Genomic DNA, 22526 nt, shown 5'->3' with positions numbered 1-22526 from the left:
TTGTAGCTTTGAACTCATACTTATTTATTCTTGAATCAATTGTGGATAACAAAGTTAAAAAAATCATATCTTATGTTCTTCTTGGATGTTTCTTTTCGGCAACAAAGTTAAAATCATATATCCTTTTTCCTGGCTTCGCTGCCATTGAGATGCCATATTCAGATACCGCCAAATGTTCTCACTGCAGGCCGCCCGGAGATGCCAAATAGGACTTGGTTGTGTTTCTCTTGCTTTGTTTGGCGTAACTTTTGTCTTTGTTATTTTTCACTTGACTTTTTTGATTTAGTTGTGCCGTTAGGTTTCGATTTGGTTCGGCTATTATAAAAATGTTACATATTTCACAAAGAAGTCTCCGTATCTGTCACTACAGTTGGCTACAAAAATTTCCAAACAAAACCATGATTGCGCTGCATCTCTTGGACAACTTTGTAATGAACATAGGCACAATCCTTCATGCCGTGGGAATGATATACAAAAACTGAAAACAATATCAAAAGGGGAGAGAAAATTGTACAAAGATAAATTTATAACCATTCACACGGTAAATAAAACGAATACAGCATGTAGTAAAAATAAATGAATACATGAATGGAATCAACTTAAATAGGTTCTCATACTAATGCAACTTTATTGGAAGCTCTGGTTTTCACTGTTCACAGTGGGCGTAGTATCGCTGGAACTCCATGTTGTGGGCGAACTGTCAGAAACTGAATGGGTGAGTTTACGTAACCCGGGGAAAGGGTGAAATGGTAGCGCTGCAGAATCATTGACAGAGCAATCTTTGCTTCAATAAGTGCGAAGTTCATGCCCACACAAGTTCGAGGTCACATTCCAAAGGGTATGAACCAACTCATTTTCCAATCTCCAACTCATTTTCGTTACCTTTTGCTTCTTTTTTGCTTTACCTCCCAACCTACTGACTCCCTCCCCAAGTGAAGTTTTCCTGCTGCTTACTTATTATTGATCAAGTGGGAGATTTTTGGTAAACGATCGTGACACGTTCAAGATGCAACTCTTGTCCATAGATATCCACATTATCCAGATTGTATTAGCTTCCAAAGGGAAATGATCACCACGCAGATTGGCTAATTTGTTAAATATTCTATGGTTGCTCACGTCTGCAATTAGATTGGAGCAAGACAGAGTAGATCGTACTATTTATTGTACAGAAAATGGCATCCTGTTTCTTGAACCATTCCTACTCTACGGATAAAACAGCTGCGTATAGTGAGTAGAAGATTGCTGAAACCAATGACACTGTTATTCAACTTAACTACTAAGCATTTCATAATGTAGTCTTCGCATATGAGAGAAAATAAAAAACAAGCTGCAGAACTGCAAGAACAGGAACTAATATGGTCTTCACAGTTCACAGTGCGTGTAGCATTATTTGAACTCCGTGTTGTGGACGGACTGTAATGAATACAGAGGGCGAGTGAGTATAGGTCGGGGAAAGAGTGAATGTGTAGCGTTGTAGAATCATTGAAAGGGCAATCTTTGCTTCAGTGGTGGCAAAGTTTGAGCCTGCACAAACTCGAGGTCCCATTCCAAAGGGTAAGAATGCGGCGATGTTATCATTAGTAGCTTTAGCAACTCCTTCTGAGAACCGCTCTGGTTTGAAAAGTTGCACGTCCTGTCCCCACAGCTGAGGATCATAGTGAAGTGGTGAAATTGGGATCATCAAGTGGAGGTTAGCAGGAAGAACAAGCCTTCCCAGCCTAGTTTCCTTGTCAACTTTCCTATCGACAACGGAAAGAACAGGAGGATACAACCTCAGAGACTCGTTCACGATCATAGTCATCTGCACTCATGAAAATGAAGAAATCAGGATTTGAAACTTAAATTAAGCATTTCTGCACTTAGAAAAGCAATTCATTGAATTCTTGACTTTCTTACAGTTTTGAGATTGGAAATGCCATTGGGATCTGGAGTTCGTTTGCCGATAAATTGCTGGACCTCCTTTCTTGCTTTCTCCTGCCATTCCGGATGGAGTGCCAAAAGAAAGACTGTCCAAGCTAGCATTGTGCCAGTACTTTCGTGTCCAGCCAAGTAAAATGTTTTGCACTCGTCAACCAAATCTTCCATTGAAATCCTTTGGTTGTCATTGGTATCGTGATGAGCCTTTAAAAGTTGTCCAAGGAAATCACTCCCAAATTTGTTTGCTTCTCGATTTATTGGGTTCCTTTCTCTTCTTTTAATAATCTCCATTACGGAGTCCCTTATTCCTTTCTCAAGCTTCTGAAATTCAATCTCACTGCTGCTTTTAACAAACTTCCTGCAATATTGATTTACTAAACGTTACCCAATGCCAGGAAATATTTTTTATTTTCACTAGTAATGAGGATTGAGGTCCCGGTAAAAGGAAGTCACCTGATGCCAGGAAACCCGGGTTTGAATGAACTTGAAAATGATAAGGCAGATGACTTCAATAACATGTCAAAAATGTTCTTCCCTTCTACGTAGCTGCTACCAAAAGCTGTCCTTGAAATCACTTCTGAAGTTAACAACCGAAATTCTTCAAACACCTCAACCTCCTCGCCTTCATGAATTTTCCACCTTTCTAGCATTGTCTCAGTACTAGCTATCATCTCCGAATGCATACTCTAGTGAAACAATAGCAATATGCAATAAACAGATCCCTTCAATAAATATAATTAACACAAGTCTTATAAGTTATAAACTTACTTTTAAGCTCTCTCCATTGAAGGCATGGTTGGCCAGCTTTCGCAGTTTCGACCATTTTTCACCATCATTTGTTGTCACGAGACCATCTCCTAACAGCTTCTCTACACTGCCTAGGGCCTTGCTTTTCTGATAAGCTCCATTTTTGTTCATCAGTATCTCTTTGCACAGTTCAGTTTCCGTAACGACCAACCGAGGTTGATGACCATACCAGTAGAGAAAATTCTTCCCTAACATTACAGAAAACGACCAAAATTAATCTCGGAACAAGATTTAAAAAGAAAACTGAAGTCAGTTAAAGAGTTCGTTACCATATATCTTGGTCCATGAGTGCATCTGAGGTAGAACAATGGAAAATACATCATGTGACAAACTTTTGGGCCTGCTCATGGCTTCCTTTCTCATGCTGGCAACTTCTTTGTTGTTTCCGTGGATAAATCTGTAAGACGGGCCTTTGATTCCCTGCGAGGTCATCCGATTCTGAACTCGAATCGGAATCCACCATAGTTTGTAAAACTCCTTGATGAGAACCAAGAGAAGCAAAAACAGACACAGAGAGATTGAAAGAATGACGTTTGGATCTCCAAACCAACTCATGATTAGTCTTATTTCTGAACCTACATTCTGAGCTTTTCGACACACTCCACCATTTAAGTATTTTGCTCAGTCCTCTTAATATAATTATTAAATTGGATACATGTGGCAGTTGTTAAATTTCTGGTAGAGAGGCCATGGGTCCACTCCAATGTTGTCCTTATTTGATCATCTGCTCAATCCGTCAGGTGTGAGATTTTAACACAGAAGACCTCGATATTAGTTAGAGTGAGGTAATTCTATTTAAAGGGCTTGTTCTCAAGCCTTCTGGCAGATGTGGGACAGAGGAATTCTAACACTTCCCTGCACGTGAGGCTCCATTTTATGGGTCACACGTGAAGTTCCACACATCTGCAACCATGTGGAGCCAAGCTGAGACTCACCCGTTCACGTGGGGCCAATGGGAACCCACCCATTCACGTGGCATCTCTTGCCTCTTGGCTTACATGGAGCCAAGTCGGGGCTCACCTGTTCATGCAGGGTCAAAGGGGACCCATCCGTTCACGTGGATGTACGGGCCTGTCCCTTTGCTCTGATACTAGATTAAATTTCAAGTATACGACTGTAATTATTATAACTTTAAAATGATCTTCTGTTTATAACTGTTGGATAAAAATTCAACGGTCCACAATTCTTAGTCATAAGAATCCTATCCTTGGGCTCAGTAGAGGATCCAAATCTATTATATCATAAACCAGCCGTCATTACTGACCACTTTACCTAATCGTCATGGTGACTTAATGAAAATCAGAGTGGCATTCGTGAATCAGTTCAAAGATAAATGCTGTATAGACTTTATTAAAGTAAAATTCTATTCTTTGTAATCTTATAATGCTGTATAGACTTTATTAAAGTAAAATTCTTTATAAATTCTTTGTAATCTTATAATGCTGTATAGACTTTATTAAAGTAAAATTCTTTATAGGTTCTTTGTAATCTAATAATTTTATGTTAATCTTGATTCTAACATTATAAAATATTATACAAAATATATAAGATGATAGATAATACATAGCAAATCTCACTTTTAAGTTACCTTAGCATTTCTCACCGTTCAAAACATAATATTAGAGTTACAAATCCTAACAGATATGAAATCAGAAATCATGGCACCATTTGTCAACTTTGGCTGCTCACCATTAATGTGCAGATCACTTCTTAGTATTGTGTTTAGAGGATTTGGTTTTTGAGCTAATGGAGAGGATCATCCTCATCAATCATTGTGGATCGTTGGATTTTTATCCAATGGTTACAATCATTATAATTTTAAAGGGATCTCCTGTTTGTAGCTGTTGGATAAAAATTCAACCGTTCACGATGATTGATGAGGAGGATCCTCTCCATTAGCTCAGGAGAGGATCCAAACCCAAGTGTTTGGAAGGCAAATTTTATGCACTCCTATTTGGGTGTTATTTTTATTCCTTTCTATTTTATACGGTCACGGTTAAGTTACGTTAACATTTTATATTAATTTTTTTTAGAAATAATAAAATAAAAAATAATAAAAATATAAAATATTAGCATAATTTAATCATGACCATACAAATAGAAATGGATGAAAATAACATCTAAATAGAAGGACAGACAATCTACTCCTCGTGTTTGATGTAATCCCTTGAATTAAGGAATCCTTGTTAGGGTATAGCTTTATCCGGTCTCTTGGGTTTAGTCTAAAGGAAGGATCGTTGTAACCAGTCCTCTTTTGCTTTATATGTGTTATTGTACATTCACACAAGGCAACAAATATACCAGAAACTTAAAACTAAATTTCTACACATATGAAATTGCAGCTGTTTATTTTCTAAAGTTTCCGGCTAAAAGAATCACCTTAACATTTCTCACAGCAGAAATTGCACTCTGTATAAATAAGACGCTACCATGTCCGAAGGCATTAGGTTGGTAATCGGTACCAAATGCAAGATTACTGACGCTTCTGTATAAATAAGAAGCTACCATGTCGCAGAACTTTTTGCTGTCGAAAGGGCGAGGACATAGGTCGGGGAGAGGGTGAAAGCGTAGCACTGTAGAATCATCGGCAAAACAATCTCTACTTCATTTTTTGCAAAGTTCAAGCCCACACAACTCTGCGGTCCCATCTCAAAGGGTAATAATGTGACTATATTAGTGTTAGTAGCTTTAGCAATCCCGTGTGAGAATCGTTCTGGTTTGAAAAAGTGCACATCTTGTCCCCAAAATTCAGGCTCAAGGTGAAGTGCTAAACATGGGATGATGAGATGAGATCAATATTAGCTGCAATGATGAGCTTTCCCAGTTTAACTTCCCTTCCAGCTTTCCTCCTAAGGGAAACCGCGGGAGGATATAACTTTGGAGACTCGTTGATGATCGTACTCATCTGCATCAAAATGAAAAACCGAATAGAAGTAATCCTTTTCGTACTTGAATTAATAACATTTATGCTACTTCAAAAATACCATATATCTTGGTCCATCCGTGAATATGAGGTTCAAGTACAGAGGTATGTCCGTTCGATAAATTTTTCGGCCTGCTCATTACTTCCTTCGCCATGTTGGAGATTTCATTGGCATTTCCATGGTTGAGTACGTAGGAAGGGCGTCTGATCCCCTGCAAAGCCATCAACTTCCGTATGCAAGTCGGAGTCCACCATATCTTGTGAAGGAAACCCATTTTATTCTTTTTATTTTTATTTTTATGTTCTTTTGTTATTGTTAAAAATAAATAGTATAACAGATGGTTCCCTTCGTCTCATAATTTTTTATGCCATCTCTAAGACATGATTTTACATAGAATTACATCTTATACCAGATGATGCGTCTTTTGTTTTTAATTGAAAATTAAGGCATAAATGTCTCGAATATATGGATACACCAACTGCAGGGTTTATGGGCAGTTCACAAGAGGGTGTAGAATGATTTGAACTCCATGTTGTGGGCGAAGTATGAACCGAACGTGCGAGTGGACATATGCAGGGGAAAGAGTGAAGCTGTAGCGTTGTAAAATCATTGACAGAGCAATCTTCACTTCAATGATTGCAAAATCCATACCCACACAAGTCCGAGGTCCCATTCCAAGGGGTATGTATGTGGCTATGTTACTGTTAGTAGCTTTAGCAACTCCTCGTGCGAAGCGTTCGGGTTTGAACAGTTGCGCGTCTTGCCCCCAAAATTCAGGCTCATGGTGGATCGCTAGAATTGGGATGACCAGTTCAACATTAGCCGGAATAATGAAATTTCCCAATCTAACCTCCCTATCAACTTTCCTCTCAATGGAAACAGCAGGAGGATATAGCCTTAGAGACTCGTTGATGATCATACTCATCTGAATGCAATGAAAGGAAAAACTAATTAGACAACACACGAAAATTAAATTGGGATTCCAAACTTAGAAGCACTTATTTGATTTACTTTCTTACTGTTTTTAGTTTGGCAATGCCCTCAGGACTCGGATTTTGTTTACCAAATAATTCAAGAACCTCCTTTCTTGCTTCCTCTTGCCAATCAGTATGGACTGCCAGAAGGAAGACAATCCAAGCAAGCTCAATATTAGTGGTTTCTTGTCCAGCAAAGTAAAACGTCTTGCACTCGTCGATCATATCATCCACGGATATCCTCTCCTTCTCATTGGCATCATGATGAGCCTTCAAAAGTAATCCAAGATAATCACTTCCAAAGCCGTCATTGTTTCCCGTCGTTGCCTTTTCTTCTCTTCTCTTAATAATCTCAAATAGGGACTTGTGCATTCTTTTCTCAATTCTCTCTGCTTCAGCCTCATCACTTGTTTTATACAATTTACTGCATTGTTCAGTGAAACACCAAACATGATAAGTGATTAAGATATAAATAATGGCTACCCACTTGAAAGGAAGATAGGTTACCTCATCATACCGGGAGGCCGGATTGTGAAAATGTTTTTCAATGCTATGAAAAACAACTTCATCAACATCTCAAAAATGTTTTGTCCTTCACCATGGTTGCTTCCAAATGCTGTTTTTGCAATCACTTCTGAAGTAAACAACCTAAGTTCTTCGAACACCTCAATCTCTTTGCCCTCATGATTTTTCCACCTTTCTAACATGATCTCAGTACACGCGACCATGGTTGGAATCATACTCTAGAAAAACAGAGAAATTAGGTTCCCATCCCTCTTTTTTCTACTCTACTGATTAAAACCTTATTCCTTTTCAATTTTTAATCAAGATCCTTAGATTTTAATAAACGTCATTGATTATTTTAATAATAAAATATTTACATGACAAGATAATTAAATTTTATTTCTAAATATATTCATTGAATGTTAGAAACGTTACATTTGGTATATTTATATTTATGGCCAAATTTTATATCATATATTTCTATTTTTAGTTTGTACCTATTTTTAATTTGCAACCTTTTTTTTTTTTTAAATTGTACCAATTTTCTTTTCAGTTTTAATTTGTACCATATATTAATTTCTTTTTGACCCCATATTTTTAAACTTTTATTTGTTCCAGTACTTATATTCATAATGTACCCATTTTTCTTTAAAAATATACCACTTTGTTATATACAAAATTTACTAATTTTTTGTTTTGTAAGTACCTTTTTTTTTAATGTAAAATGTACTCATTTTTTAGTGTAAATTCTATTTATTTTTTTAATCTAAAAATATACCATTGTTTGTTTTTATATAAAATGTACCCGTTGTTTTTTTTTATATATAAAATATACCCTTTAATTTATATAAAATGTGCCAATTTTTTGTATGTGAAATTTACCCACATTTTTATATAAATGTACCAATTTTTTATAGTAAGATGTACCCAAAATTTATTATATAAATGTACTCATATTTAATAGAAAATATTTAAAAAATGATATATATATATATATATATATATAAATATTTTATAATCTAGAATGCACCCATAAGCAATTTTTTTTTTGTTGAAACCCATAAGCAAATTTCAATAATTAAATTGGTAGCGTAAATGAAAGCAAAATAACGGTTTGAGTCTTTATTGGTATTATTGCATCTCTTTTGTTATCATGTCATCTGTGTGGCAGGAGAGAGACTTCAATCTAAAATCTAAAATGCATAAGGTTTGAGTTTATAATAGTTAGGGGTCAGGACCACAACTAACCTATCCCAAAACAAAACATCCCATCATGTTGTCAGAAGATTTTCCTTGCAATTTACTCTTTCTTATTTTTTTCCCTATGATGCATGGACACGGACATGAGGATACGATATGACACGAGAATATGTTAAATTAACAAGAAGAATTATTGGATAACCACATGAAAATACGATTGACACGAAAATACGACACGAGAGGATACCATCTTGTCCATCCGTCGTAGTTTTTTCCTTTTATTAAAACAACAATACCACAACAATATATTATTATTACCAGAAAGTAGCTTAATGAGGAAGAACTTACTTTCAAGCTCTCTCCATGGAAGGCATGGTTTGCGATCTTTCGCAACTTCATCCATTTCGCAACATTTAATGCGGTCGCCATGCCATCTCCTACTATCTTCTTCTCAAAGTTACCGAACTCCTTTTTCGGATAAGCTCTGTCTTTGTTATTGAGTATCTCTTTGCACAACTCGGGTTCCATAATTACCAACTGAGCTTGAGAATTATGCCATTGAAGATAAATCTTCCCTGCAATTCCATGCAAAAATTACCAAAATTTACCTTCAAACTAAACTTTAAAAAATGTCATTTTGGCTTCGGTTCCTAATCAACCTAATTGTTGGAATGAAACTTTATATGTTTATATAGTTTGATCAAGGTCCCTAGCATCATTTAAGAGATTTAACTCATCCATTTATGCATTCAATATCCCACAAATTATGAAAATATTGATATATTTTCAAATATAAAATAAACACATATAATTAGTGTGGCGACCCGTCCCAATTTGTTATGTAATTTTCTCCCTGAGTGTATAAAATGACAAATATGCCCTCGTTGGCCAAGTGACATGGATGTATGTATGCATATTTAAATTATCTTTCTCGCTGTCGTAATTAAATCCTACTCGACGTCATGAGTGCGTTGAAGCGAGTTAGAACCGAAATGGAGTCGTAACGAAAAAGTTACGATTATTTAATTGCATAACGAGTAATTTTTGAACTAATGAGATGGGTTTTTCCCTTGGCCCAACCAGGTAGTTTATTTTTATTTTTCTTTGGGCCAATTACACATATAACTCTTTCTCTCTCTCTCACGGCAACAAAAAATATAATTTTCTTCTTCTGCCCAATCACGTACGCACATACGCATACACTTTTCCCTTTCTTTCTCCTTCTCGACTCTTGTCCCTTCGTACACCCGTGACATCTCACACACAACCATCATCAAACTTACACGGATCGAACTTTGGGAAACCATCACCATTCTTCTGATCTCGACTTCACGATTACCACCATACCCTTAGTTTTCCGTTTTGGTGAGTTTTAGCTCGGAAACCAGAAGCTCTAACGAGGAGCTAGGTTTCTCCGGCATGATCACGGACGATTTACAAGGTTTTGAGGCTCGGGATGGTCTCTATGCAACTTCCCTAGCACTTTAGAGTAGATTTGGAGTGGAGTGGATGTCGGAATAGGTGAGTTCGAAAAGTTGCAGAGTTGGCCGGACTTTCCAAGAAGTTTTCCGATCGCTTTTCGTTGGATTTTGGACTTCCAATAGGTACGAACGTGTTCTACTCTTCGAGACCTTCAAATCCATATAAATTTCATGGATTTTGGTTAAGAAATGAAGTAGATATAAAGCTTTGAAATTTTTTCAGAAACTGGCAAGTGCAGATGGCGGTGGATGGCAGAGACCGACGGGTGACTGGAGAAGAAGAAGGTATATTTCGTTAACTTTAACGGAATACTCTAATGGCGTTAGGTAACGCCGTTACTATGTAACGGAATGTTCCGCCTATTTTGACAGAATATTCCTAAAACCGTTAGGGTTTCCATCAGTGTGCCATGCATGTGCCTGCGCGTGAGGGCACGTTCGGTGTTCAAAATTTTTTCTAAAAATTTATGTGGGTTCGTATCATCGAGTAGATCACGTTCATATATTCAAACCTTATATTTGAGCAAACTATGAGGAGTTATTTTTGGATTTCGTACATGTGCTAATTAAGTAACGTAAAAATAGTTGTATCGCATATATGTGAGACGTACCCCAAGGACGAGCATGGACAAGCAAAGCTAGGGGGCTACAATCCTGCTTCTCATTAGTGAGTGGGCATTTGTTATATATATATATATATATATATATATATATATATATATATATATATATATATATATATAGACATATACGGTTTCCAGAAACGTTTTTATATGGAATTATGTTTTGCTTACCATGTCGTAAATAAGTTACATTTTAAATATTGCATTGTTACACTTGTGAATTGTATTGTGTGATGCTGAGGAGAGACTCATGTAAGCTTTTGGTGAGTATTATGTGATTGAATGGGTTGTATTGCATTGGTATGCATACATTTATTTAGAGCTCATCATGGTTGCACCTGGGTATTAGTGATCCCGCCCGGGGCCAGGGCCAACCTTTACGTGATTGTTCACCTCCCGCACCGCATGCTCACCTTGGATCTAAGTCTGGTGCCAGCCTATCGTACATACCACAATAGGTGGTTTCGACTCGTAGGTGACCCATGATTTATCACACAACCTTCACGTGAACATAACATTTAAGTGTACATATTTATACCTAGCTTGTCGTACAGGTCATACTAGGTGACTCCGACTCGTGTGCTAGCCTAGATTGATGAGTTATAGATCCAATTGTATAGGTCATGCAAGGTGACTCCAACTGGCATACTATTTTATATTAGTTGCACATCTGGTTTACATCTTTTAGTGCTGAAATATTATGACATTGCATATCTCAGTTGTCACATCCTGGCCCGGGGCGGATCGTTTCCCACGCTCGCTCCACCACTGTAGCACGATATTGTCCGCTTTGGGCCCCGACCACGCCCTCACAGTTTTGTTTCTGGGAACTCATACGAGAACTTCCCGATAGGTTACCCATCCTGGGAGTGCTCTAACCCCCTTCTCGCTTAACTTCGGAGTTCCAATGGAACCTGAAACCAGTGAGCTCCCAAAAGGCCTCGTGCTAGGTAGGGATGGGAATATACATATAAGGATCACTCCCCTGGACGATGTGGGATGTCACATCAGTTTTCGCTGGTCTTGTGCATTGGTTTTCATACCTACATAGTAGTATTTTCTGGAAACTATACGGGTTTTAGGGAGAAGGGTTATTATATTCATAAAGATAAATACATTTTCAAACGCCTTGTTTTTGCCCACTCACCCTTCTGTTTTACGCCCCTCCAGGTGCTAGGTAGCTGTTCATCTTTGGTGGCTCACGAGGACTACACGGCGGTTTTGACGTTCCATTAAATATTGTAGGGATCCTCTCCTGGTTTGTATAATTAGTTTTTAGTTAGTTCAATTGCACTTTCATGTTACCTATACTCTGATATGTGTGTATCATATACTTGATCACTTTCGCACACTTATATATTATCTCTAGTTAAATAAGTTTAGCTTTGGTTTTTTTATTTATTCACATTTTCTTATTACTATCACTTCTGCTGAGCACTTGGTTACGTCACCCTCATGTGACGACCAGCATGCCTAGATTCCGGTCGGGGTGTGTCAATTAGCATGGGTACGTTTATAAAAAAATATTGGTACAAATTAAATTAAAAATATGGGTACACATTAAAATTCAAAACTATGGGTACAAATTAGATTGAAAATATGGGTACATATTAAAATTCAAAATTATGGGTATATTTTAAAACTAAAAATACTGGTATAAATTAAAAAAAGGATACAAATTATAAATAGAAATATATGGAAAAAAAATACTAAAAAGATTATATTTGAAAATGATTAATAATTGTTCATTTTTAAATTGACGTATAATGACTTGTAAATAATTTAATATTCAAATAATGACATGACGAAAAGTCAAGGGATCTGGATTAAAAATGAAAAATAAATAAGATTTTAATTAATGTGAATGAAAAATGAAGGATGTGAACCTAATTTATCATTTATAAAAATATATTAAAGAAAAAGGTTTTAGATACACCACTGACCGTATATATTGCTCCATGTGTGAACATGAGGCTGGACCGCACATAATATATCGTGCGACAACTTTTTGGGGCTGCCCAAGTTTTGTTTCTGCATTCTCAAGATTTCTTTGGTGTTTCCATGGACGAGTCTGTAAGGAGGGCCTTTGATTCCCTGCAGAGCCATGAATTTCTGTATCCGAGTCGGAGTCCACCATAGTTTGTGAAAGATTTTGACGAGAGCTAAGAGAACCAGAAGGACCAGACACAGAAGGCTTGAAATAGTAGTCATCATCAAAACTTCTTGAAGGCTAGGGTTCATCTGGCTAGTAAATGGAACTGAAAATTATATAAAACAGATGATTAGATAAATGTGTGTGTGTGTGTGTGTGTGTACACGTGATGAAGGTTTATGAACTATGAGTTACGAGCACTCAAACACGTTCTCTACATGCACAGACTTGTCTTCTTGTGTAGCAGTTGTTGGAGGGTTCATCTGCCAAGTTTCCAACATGCTGAGACTTGTCTTCGTGTTCTTTGAGTTTTGAGAAATGTTAAGGAAATTCTTTTGAAATTGAAATTTTTCATAGATTCTCTTGCCATCTTATTTTTTTACACAATGATTTGGAATATTAGTACAAAGAGATTAATGTTAAACTATAAGGTGACATAAAGCTTATGAAGAGTCTAACTTTTAAAAGAATTTCCTTAGCATTTCTCTTGAGTTTTTTGTCTACCAAGTGATTGCTGTGCTTACCCTAGTGGAGCTTTTCCCATGGTTTGATTGCACTCCCGAATTGTAGCGATATTATAGAGCCATGACAATCTTCATCCCCTCCTCAAATTCTCATGAATTCATTTTCTAAATTCTCATACCATTCATTCCTCAAGAAATCTTGCATGTGGTCTAATATCTTTTTGGATAGAGTGTAAGGTTTACACTCATGCGTCATGAGTTTGAAACTTCCTCGCCTCTAAATTATTATAATAATTTCGAACATTAATAATAATAAAATTTAAAAAAAAATTCTTCAAGAAAATCAATAAGAACTTATAACCAGAAATGCTTATTATTGAAGAAGTACTTGGATTTTTTTGCTAAATTTCCAACATATTTATAAAAGTTCTTCTAGCAAAAATGTTTAATAAAAAAAAAATAAAAAATAAAAAATATTTCCTACAATGTCAGCTCTTTACCGGTCGCGTGTCCAATTCGGCCCGCCTTTGGTAAATGCTACTGGGCCTTTTTGCCAGAATTTGTACATGGAATCTAGTCCAAAGCTGTCAAATATCTGGCAAAGCTTAGCCTCCATGTAAAAAAAGGTATTTTGGCCTTGCAAAATAGCGAGCAATTTCGGGCATGGAGATTGCAATTTAGAGCAGCTAAAGTCTCAAAAAAAATGACAAAGCCATATATTCAAGTTACTCAATGTGTGTGTCCTTATCAAATCTCCACGGCAGCACATGGCCGTCTAAAAAAGTAAATTACGTTTGTCTTCTTTTGTTAAACTTAGACAAATTTGAAAGAATATATATGGAAAAAGACATATGAATTGGGAAAACAAACTATTGATGAACCGAGCCTATAAATTTCACGTTGAAACGGCTAATTCTAGGTCTAAACACGTGTAAAGCGTGTTATTTAATTGCATACTTAATTAGTAGTATATATATGGGATTACTTCTTTTATGTTGAAGTGGTATATTTGTACACAATATCAACATCATCAATTTCGTGCTTCTAAGTGTATGAAGTTAAAGCTTAGATAGTGGCTACCTCACTTTCTAGTACATCTACTTCCCTTTCAGCAAAGGCTGATCTTTCAAATTAATAAACAAGACAAACTAAAGAAGGCAATTGCCAGACATATAGCTTTCTTTATGCTTTTTGAGCCTGGATATTCTTGTTTTCTAGGCCTGTGTAGCCTGGGATATGGGCCTTGTAGTTCATTTCTCTTTTCAGTTGTATCAATTAACGATGACAACATTCCACATGCATTTCTCTTTTTTCACTTTTGTGCATTTACCACTCAGACAAAATAAAATAAAGATTACAATTAATCCCCTGGACTTAACATGCCACATACATTCAATTTTCATCCATAATTTCATTCAGTTTCATCGTGCTATTCACACTCTTTTCCTTTATTTTTTTCACGCGCATCTCTCAATTTTCTTTTGTTCAAATTGAATAAATTGAAAAGAATCAAAAGTGAAGAAAGTTGAGATTCTACTATAAAACCAATTGATAATATGAAGAGTAACCCAACCTTTTATAAGCCTATGCAAGGTTTATCCTCCTATCAGTGTGAGATTCATTTTCAATAACACGTGTGGCAAATTTTCAAGTCTAACATGTGGACAACACAACATAGTGGAGCATGTGTGGCCGTTAGGCTTCACACGTGAGACAACCTGCTCTGATACCATGAAGAAAGTTGCTATAACACCAATTGGCAAAATCATTTAGCAATATAGAGAGTAGCTCAAACTTTTATAAGCTTATGCAATGTTCCTTCTCCCATCAATGTGAGACTCATTCTCAACACGCTCCCTCACATGTGACGAATTTTCAAGCCTAACACGTGGACAACATAACAGGTGACGTGGAGCGCTTGTGGCCGTTTGACTTCAAACGTGTTAGACTTGAAAATTCGCCACACATAAGGGGCGTGCTGAAAATGAATCCCACATTGATGAGATGAAGGACCTTGCATGGACTTATAAAAGGTTAGACTACTCTCCATATTGCCAATTGGTTTTATGGAGGAACCTCAACTTTATTTATGGTATTAGAGTAGGTTGGCTCACATGTGAAACCTAATGACCACACTTGGTCCACGTCACCCCGTTTGTGTTGTCCACATCAACTAAATTAATAGAATGTGTACAATAGGTAAAAACATTTGTGTGAATAATATCACCCTTCATCAATCCCCAAGTTGAATGAAAGTGGAAAAAAACCCGACCATTTCTCCATTATCATCTCATTAGATCATGTTCATCACAAACAATCGGATCTATTAAGTTCATACCCGTTTTATAATATACATATATATTGCTGGAATATTTATCGAAGACACTAAAATCTGTGTACTCGGCAGTCGGTACTCCATTCACCAAGTTCAGGAAAAGTTTATGGGCAGTCCACAAGAGGATGTAGAATTACTTGAACTCCATGTCGCGGACGAAGCGTAAGAAGCTGAAAAGGCGAGTGGATGTAAGCAGGGGAGAGACTGAAGCTGTACCGCTGTAAAATCATCGACAGTGCAACCTTCGCTTCGTTGGCTACAAAGTTTATGCCTGCACAAGTTCGAGGTCCAATTCCGAAGGGCATGAATGCACCCATATTATTGTTGGTAGCTTTAGCAACCCCGTCTGAGAATCGATCTGGTTTAAAAAGTTGCGCGTCAGGTCCCCAGAATTCGGGCTCATGGTGAAGTGCTAGAATCGGAATAACCAACTCTAAATTGACAGGAACCATGAACTTTCCCAACCTAGATTCCTTGTTAACTGTCCTTGAAATAGAAACAACGGGAGGATATAACCTTAGAGACTCGTTGAGGATCATACTCATCTGCATGCATGAAAAAATAAAATTATATTGTGACAATTAAAAAAGAAACTAAAAATTGTGTGACATTAGTTAATTCTTAATTTCTTACTGTTTTTAGTTTCGAAATGCCATCAGCGTTCGGTGTTCGTTCTCCAAAGATTTGTAAGACCTCCTTTCTTGCTTTCTCTTGCCAATCCGCATGGATAGCCAGAAGCAAGACAGTCCAAGCAAGCAAAACAGTAGTGGTTTCTTGTCCAGCAAAGTAAAACGCCTTGCACTCGTTGATTAAATCTTCCACCGATATCCTCTGCTTGTCATCGGCATCATGATGAGCCTTCAAAAGTAGTCCAAGATAATCACTCCCGAACCTGTCTTCTTCTCCGTTCCTTAATATTGCCTTCTCTTCTCGTTTCTTAATAATCTCCATTACCGAGTTGTGCAGTGCTTTCTCAATTTTCTCCGTTTCTATTTCATCACTGGTTTTATAAAACTTACTGTAATATTTGAGTGAAATTAATTAGACGGTCTAGTGGTACTTAAGTGAGAGGTCTTAGGTTCGACTCTCGCCAAAGATGAATTTGAACCAAATTATTGCTAGCCTATTGTGAGGCTAAGCCTAACCCCTCCCCCTTAGTATAAATAATATTGTTTGTTAAAAAAAAATAAAAAAAAAAATTAGACCAAACATATGATGATTAGGGAACAGAGTATATTATTTACCTCATACCGGGAAACCTGACTGTATAAAAGTTCTTGAATGCAAAGAAGCATAGCTTCATTAACAACTCAAAAATGAGCTTTCCTTCTAAGTAGCTGCTGCCAAAAGCTGTTTTGGAAATCACTTCTGAAGTCATCAACTTAAATTCTTCAAACACCTCAATTTCTTTGCCTTCATAGTTTTTCCACCTTTCTAGCATCGACTCGGCACTAGCTACCATTGCTGGAAGCATACCCTAGTAAAAAAAAAAAAAAAAAAATATATATATATATATATATATATACACACACACAATTCAAAAAATTGTATCAGAGTTTCCACAAATTGTAGGGAATAATAGCTTACTTTTAAATTCTCTCCATGGAAGGCATGGTTTGCGAGCTTTCGCAATTTTGTCCACTTTTCATACTCGGGTGTTGTCAGAACGCTATCTCCAACTAGTTTCTTGGGATAGTCTTTGATCTTTAATTTTGGATAAGCTCTATCTTTGTTTTGGAGTATTTCCTTGCACAATTCAGGATCTCTAATCACCAACTGAGGTTGAGAACCATGCCACTGAAGAAAATACTTCCCTGTTGTGTGCAAAAAAATGACCAACATTAAATATTCGGAACTAAATAAATTTAACCAAGAACGATAAGATAATTAATGAATGAAGTTAAGAGTTAAGATTTTGGTTACCATATACGTTCGTCCACCAGTGAAAATGAGGTAGAACATGAGATAATATGTCATGTGACAAACTCTTGGGACTGCTCATTGTTTCCTTTTTCATGCTGGATATTTCTTTCGTGTTTCCATAAACGAGTTTATAAGAAGGGCCTTTGATTCCCTGCGAAGCCATCAGTTTCTGCATGCGAGCCGGCTTCCACCATAGTTTGTGAAGGATGCTGATGAGAACTGAGACAAGGAAGAAGCACAGAAAGCCCTCCAAAGAACTCATAATTTTCTCTTATAGCTCTCTAAACCTAGCTACTGTGGTTTTAAGTTTCCTAGCTACTTAGGTTTCCTTACTGGATATTTCTTTCGTATTTATAGCACGAACCGTCACTCAGAAACTGCTAGGATTTCGTCCGCGGAAGGAGCCGAGTATTTTCTGAATCAAAACACATATCAGTGTCATGGAGCTCTATATTTGGAAATGTATATCTCCTTGCTTTGTCAGCAATGGCTATCCTTGTTGGGAAATGGTACATTCTTGCACGCCTTATATAGCTCCAGCTTTTCGGAAATTAAAGTATATAAATTATTTCCATGTGAAAAGATTTTTGGCTTGCAAATAAGTGAGCAACATTTCTGGTGGTGTATCCATTATTTTCCATACATGGTGACTGCAAGTTAGAGCAGCTAAAACCTCATAAATGACATGACGTACTCAATGTGCTTGTCCTTATCATGCATACGCATACCTTTCAACTTGACTGCCTAGAAAACCAAATTACGTGGGCACTTGAAAAAGTCAATTACGTTCACCGCCTTCTATTTAACTCAAACAAATTTAAAAGAATACATATAGAAAAAAGACGTATGAATCGAGCATGCAAACTATTGATGAATTGAGCCAACATATGTCATGTAGATGCTGCTAAATGTATGTCTAAATACATACAAGACGTGTTATTGAAGTGGTATATTTGTATACAATATCAACATCCTTCTAATTACAAGTATAGGAAGTGAAAGATTAGCAAGAGCCTAGCTAGTGGTTACCTCAGTATGTTGTAAATCTACGTCTGTATTAAATAAGCCTCATCTTTATCTGATGCAACGATACAAAAGGTGAATTGGCATTTAACTCTTCATCCACAAGATTTAAATTTAAAAGACATATCTTATAAGTAAAGAAGAATACCACTAAACGTATTACTAGGTGGCTATAAAGAGCCATCTTTAAATCAAAGATCAAATTACATAAGGTTGATCTTTAATAAGGATGAACTGCCGTTTTAGTCCTTGAATTATCACCTCAATAAAAATTAGGTCCATTAATTATTTTTCAGTAAAATAAGTCCCTAAATTCATAAAAACTACTAATCTCATCTCTGACATTATATTGGAGGCTATTTTATCCAATTTTTCGTCAACTTAAGTCACATGACACATTTAGAGGATAATGATGTTATTTTCTTGCCTATAAGACCTTAACATTGCATATAGGTTGCGAATATAACATTTTATTTACCCTCCAAAGTTATTGCGTACACTAGGTCTTCGAAAAAAATAGGTCCTAAAACTATGAAAAACTATCAATCTACCCTTTAAATGTATCATATGTAAGTCAAGTGATTTAAATTAACGAAAAATTGAATAGAATAGCTTCGAATATAATGTTAGGGATGTAATCGGCAGATTTGAACTAGTTTAAAGACTGATTTTTCTACAAAAAAAAAAAAAAAAAAAGTTTAGGGACCCAATTTTCATTTGGGTAACTAAATCGGTAATTTACCCTTAAAATAAAAATTAAATTACAAATGAAGAGGAATATTCTTTGGGCCTTTGATATCTTTGTTTTCTAAGCCTGCGTACCCTGGACTTTCTTTTGTTTGATTTCATTTTATTTGGGCCTTGCAATTCTTTTCTCTTTCCAAATGTGTTTTATTTGGGCCTACAGATTACTAATAGTTTTTTAGTGCATTCCACATGCATTCAAATTTTATCCACAATTTTATTTAGTTCAATAACGTGACTTTCACGATCAAATTCTCGAGGTCAATTTTATAAATCCACAAGTCGAACGAAATTGGAAATAAAAAAACACGACCATTTTTCCCATCATCATCTTATTTACATCATATTTATCACAATCGAATCGGTCAAATGGCTTCATGAAACATCAACCCAAGGTAAGGCATCTTATTTTTGAAGAAAATAAAATGCCAACTAATTACTAATTAGCAAATGCCAATTGAGTATTTGCATTCAGAATATGGCCTTAAGACTTGGGACTGAAGGCACCACGTTCAAAGTAAAATATTTACCCAAAGTAATTTTTTTTGGTCCAAAATTTATCTTTAATATTAGAAAGTCAAAAGAAGAGTTTGGTGTCTCAAGGCTTCACCAAAAAAAATTGGACTATAAAGCTCCTCAAACAAAAAAAAATCCACAACTAGCTGAAAATAATAAAAACAAAATAACAGAGATAATTTTGTGATAAAAAAAATTAAATTAACAAAATAGTAGAAGCAGTTTTCTTCCCACTATCTTGCAAGAAGAACCCGCGTAATGGAAGGAAAAGAAAGCGTCGTTGTCCCGCACATTTGAAAATCAGATGACAGTTTTACATTCATTCATTCTTACTTTGCTGTTCAGGTCACAGGTAACTGCTTTACTTCTTTTTTTCCTTTAATATTTTATGACAATCTGCAACTGATTTTATACAAATTAATTATCGTTGGATCTTTGTGGATATTTGATTGGTGATTCCTTTTTTTTTTTATTTTATTTTATTTTTTTTTCCAATTGAACGAACTGAAATAGTTTTGTTGTGGGAAAATTGCAGAAGCTCGAAGAATTGAGAAAGGTCGACTATTACACTAATTGAATTGAGAAGGTCGACTATCACATTAATTGCTTACTCTGTCGCACAGTGGGTGTTTGGTTAAATGTATTGGTGAGAAACGTGTAGTTGTGAGTCTGTGTTTACCTTCATTGCTAGATTTCCTGTCCATTAAATTTTCGTCTTTCTGTTTTCATGCAGGAAATTATATTTTGGATGCAAAATTTGAAGTTTTTTTTTTTAATATTGCTACCCAAAACAAGAAGTGATATTAGCAATTTTCTCTCCTCCTCCTACGCATTGGCGCCTTCATTGCCATTTCTCCAGGTACCCAACTTCCCAATTTAAAAAACTAGGGTTTTTTTATTTTTATTTTTATTTTTTATTTTTTTTATTTTCTGTCGTTAATTTGGGAACGGTGACTATCTTACGCAATGGGTGAGATTGTGTGTGTTAAAAGAGATTAGGCATCTACAGAGCCACGGAAAATCCCCAAGTCCAGTTCTAATTTTTCACTCTTTTCATTTTCTTTGTTTCTTGCAGATTCGTGAAAAGCATTGGGACTACAAAGTCGAAGCTCTGAAAAATTCAGTGGATCACAAAAAGGGAGCAGCAGAGTAATTGATCATGGTCTTTTTCTTTTTCTACATGGTTGCACTGCTTGAAAATTTTCTCATTTGTTGCTTGGACTTTTGATCAGCATCTATTTTTTATGCATATTTTGTAATGGGTAGTTGGTGGAGGGACGTCGGTGGAGAGTTCATTTACATGGTTGCACTGCTCGAAAATTTTGTTATTTGTTGCTTGGACTTTCTGATCAGCATCCTTTAGTTTTGCTTAAGTTTGGTTTACTTAACCATTCTCCTTTGCTTATATTACTTGCTTATCACTTCAGGCACTTCTCACACAGGAGTGGTCTTCTGTCCTTTTGATCTGCAGTCGAAAGAATACCATGATTCGCTACTGATGTTGTTCGTTTGTGTTTTCATCAATTCGACTATCTGTTGAGCACTTATGGTATTCCTAGCTTGGCTATTCCTCAGTTCTCTGTCGAATCAGAATCATAGTTTTAATTTCAATTCTATTTCGGTTAGTGCAGGTTTGGGATGATCGTTAGGTAATCTACCTCTGTCTCTTCACTTATTTCTAATGCTATTCTATTGCACAGGCACCTTTGAAGCATGAACACCAAGAGATGTGGTTTGATTATGTTAAATCGTCTTTTTGAAGCCATAAACGAATGTGTTGCAGGAAGATTCTTTGGCACAAGGAATTAGAAAGAATATAAAACGTGGTGAGAAAATTGTTGCAGCAAAAGGAAGAAATCAGGATCCAAATTCGATCAAAGTCGAATGTTTGAGTGAGTTGGTTCAATCAGCATGTACAGGTTTGGGAGTTTGTATTCCTAACAATTTTGAAAATTTATCTTCTATTTTATAGGTTCTCAGAATGTTGGAAGATAAAAGTGGAATCATTTTATTCTCATTGGTAGTTTCTTGACTTGCTTACTAATTTGTATGGTACATTATTTTCATTGGAGTATGCATGATTCCTCTGTCTCTTCACTTATTTCACATACAAAAACTCTTTATATTCTTTTGATAATTTATAATGTTCCCTTACTCTGTGCGAGGAATTGTGTAGTTGTATAGAATCAACTATTCACTTTGATACCGAACGGATGTGGCAGCCAAAAGTTCCAACTGTCTTAGATACTTCAGACAATGTTCGCAGAAAATTACTGTTTTATATTCTATTAAGTTGCATTTTGCATTGTCCAGAATATAAAGCCATGTAGGAATGAAGTTTATAGGCTGCTAAAGAGGCCGCTATCAACTCTGCTGCCGTGAAGTACACAAATTCTTATTGGCAACAACCTTTGGAAAAGTTGGAGAGTAGATAGGCCCCAATCAAAATTAATTTTATCAATCCCTTAATATGGAAATTATGGACATATAAAATCAATGCATGTAAAATGAAGAAAACATGTTTTTATGCATGCATAAATGTGGAAGGGATAAAAACTCTGTATGTCACGTGTAGCACGTTGTGATGTAAAAAAGCCTTCCGCACACACATGCGCATGCAGAAGGGTTAGTTTAACATAATTGAAAAGAGTCAAGTGAATGAACAAACAGTCAATATCGGTACAGTTCGATGCTTCAATTATTTGATGCATGATTTCTTCAAATTCCCAGAGCCAAATAAATGCACTGCATTATCTTTCCATCTATATAGATATAGCCATGCACCCTTCAAATAACTTACAAAACCAACCAGATAAGCTAGCACTACGGATTATCTGACTAAACCCGAAACACGTAAACCCAGAAGTTTGGACTAGAAAATGGAAGCCAGCAAAGAATCGAATACTAATGTCCCGGTGGAAGACAATCAAAATGCTGGG

At 36.1% G+C, this 22526-nt stretch overlaps 3 protein-coding genes and 1 long non-coding RNA gene across 5 annotated transcripts; 1 reads left to right on the top strand and 3 right to left on the bottom strand.

The window, feature by feature from the left end:
- Nucleotides 1-523: 523 nt before the first annotated feature.
- Nucleotides 524-3356, bottom strand: LOC137737629 (cytochrome P450 CYP749A22). 2 transcript variants are annotated; one of them, XM_088683286.1, is made up of 6 exons: nt 2994-3346; nt 2686-2912; nt 2371-2603; nt 1897-2275; nt 1543-1801; nt 524-826 (listed from the first exon to the last, which is right to left on the bottom strand). In XM_088683286.1, the coding sequence occupies exons 1-6, from the start codon at nt 3277-3279 to the stop codon at nt 654-656; spliced, it is 1557 nt and encodes a 518-aa protein (XP_088539412.1). In that variant the 5' UTR covers nt 3280-3346; the 3' UTR covers nt 524-653. The 2 variants fall into 2 exon arrangements, with proteins under 2 accessions (XP_088539412.1, XP_068333265.1); XM_068477164.2 differs by lacking the exon at nt 524-826 and having other exon boundaries at nt 1240-1801; nt 2994-3356.
- Nucleotides 3357-5868: 2512 nt separating this feature from the next.
- LOC137736462 (cytochrome P450 CYP749A22-like) lies at nt 5869-12671 on the bottom strand. Its single transcript, XM_068475728.2, has 5 exons — nt 12374-12671; nt 8675-8901; nt 7130-7365; nt 6668-7046; nt 5869-6573 (listed from the first exon to the last, which is right to left on the bottom strand). The coding sequence occupies exons 1-5, from the start codon at nt 12669-12671 to the stop codon at nt 6136-6138; spliced, it is 1578 nt and encodes a 525-aa protein (XP_068331829.2). The 3' UTR covers nt 5869-6135.
- A 2631-nt stretch (nt 12672-15302) lies between these two features.
- On the bottom strand, nt 15303-17802 carry LOC137738358 (cytochrome P450 CYP749A22). Its single transcript, XM_068477995.2, has 5 exons — nt 17305-17802; nt 16969-17195; nt 16626-16858; nt 16015-16399; nt 15303-15926 (listed from the first exon to the last, which is right to left on the bottom strand). Exons 1-5 carry the CDS (start codon nt 17564-17566, stop codon nt 15486-15488), a joined length of 1548 nt encoding a protein of 515 aa, XP_068334096.1. The 5' UTR covers nt 17567-17802; the 3' UTR covers nt 15303-15485.
- A 2006-nt stretch (nt 17803-19808) lies between these two features.
- On the top strand, nt 19809-21680 carry LOC148692038 (uncharacterized). The gene is made up of 5 exons (XR_015954880.1): nt 19809-19939; nt 20123-20233; nt 20321-20446; nt 20663-20749; nt 21015-21680. It is a non-coding gene; the product is annotated as an uncharacterized LOC148692038 (long non-coding RNA).
- The last annotated feature ends 846 nt before the right edge of the window (nt 21681-22526 follow it).

The sequence above is a fragment of the Pyrus communis genome, chromosome 13, assembly GCF_041283825.1.
Source record: "Pyrus communis isolate YQ-2024b chromosome 13, ASM4128382v1, whole genome shotgun sequence".
Taxonomy (NCBI): Eukaryota; Viridiplantae; Streptophyta; class Magnoliopsida; order Rosales; family Rosaceae; genus Pyrus; species Pyrus communis.
This window is presented reverse-complemented; position numbering and strand designations above follow the sequence as displayed.

Excerpts from the sequence above, each read along its gene's own strand:
- LOC137737629 (XM_068477164.2), bottom strand. The coding sequence starts at position 3,279 with ATGAGTTGGTTTGGAGATCCAAACGTCATTCTTTCAATCTCTCTGTGT. Across the intron at positions 2,604-2,685 it reads TCAATGGAGAGAGCTTAAAA|AGTATGCATTCGGAGATGAT; the intron begins GTAAGTTTATAA and ends TTGTTTCACTAG. Across the intron at positions 2,276-2,370 it reads CCCGGGTTTCCTGGCATCAG|GAAGTTTGTTAAAAGCAGCA; the intron begins GTGACTTCCTTT and ends TCAATATTGCAG.
- LOC137736462 (XM_068475728.2), bottom strand. The coding sequence starts at position 12,671 with ATGAACCCTAGCCTTCAAGAAGTTTTGATGATGACTACTATTTCAAGC. Across the intron at positions 7,366-8,674 it reads TCCATGGAGAGAGCTTGAAA|AGTATGATTCCAACCATGGT; the intron begins GTAAGTTCTTCC and ends CTGTTTTTCTAG. Across the intron at positions 7,047-7,129 it reads CGGCCTCCCGGTATGATGAG|TAAATTGTATAAAACAAGTG; the intron begins GTAACCTATCTT and ends TGAACAATGCAG.
- LOC137738358 (XM_068477995.2), bottom strand. The coding sequence starts at position 17,566 with ATGAGTTCTTTGGAGGGCTTTCTGTGCTTCTTCCTTGTCTCAGTTCTC. Across the intron at positions 17,196-17,304 it reads CTGGTGGACGAACGTATATG|GGAAGTATTTTCTTCAGTGG; the intron begins GTAACCAAAATC and ends TGCACACAACAG. Across the intron at positions 16,859-16,968 it reads TCCATGGAGAGAATTTAAAA|GGTATGCTTCCAGCAATGGT; the intron begins GTAAGCTATTAT and ends TTTTTTTACTAG.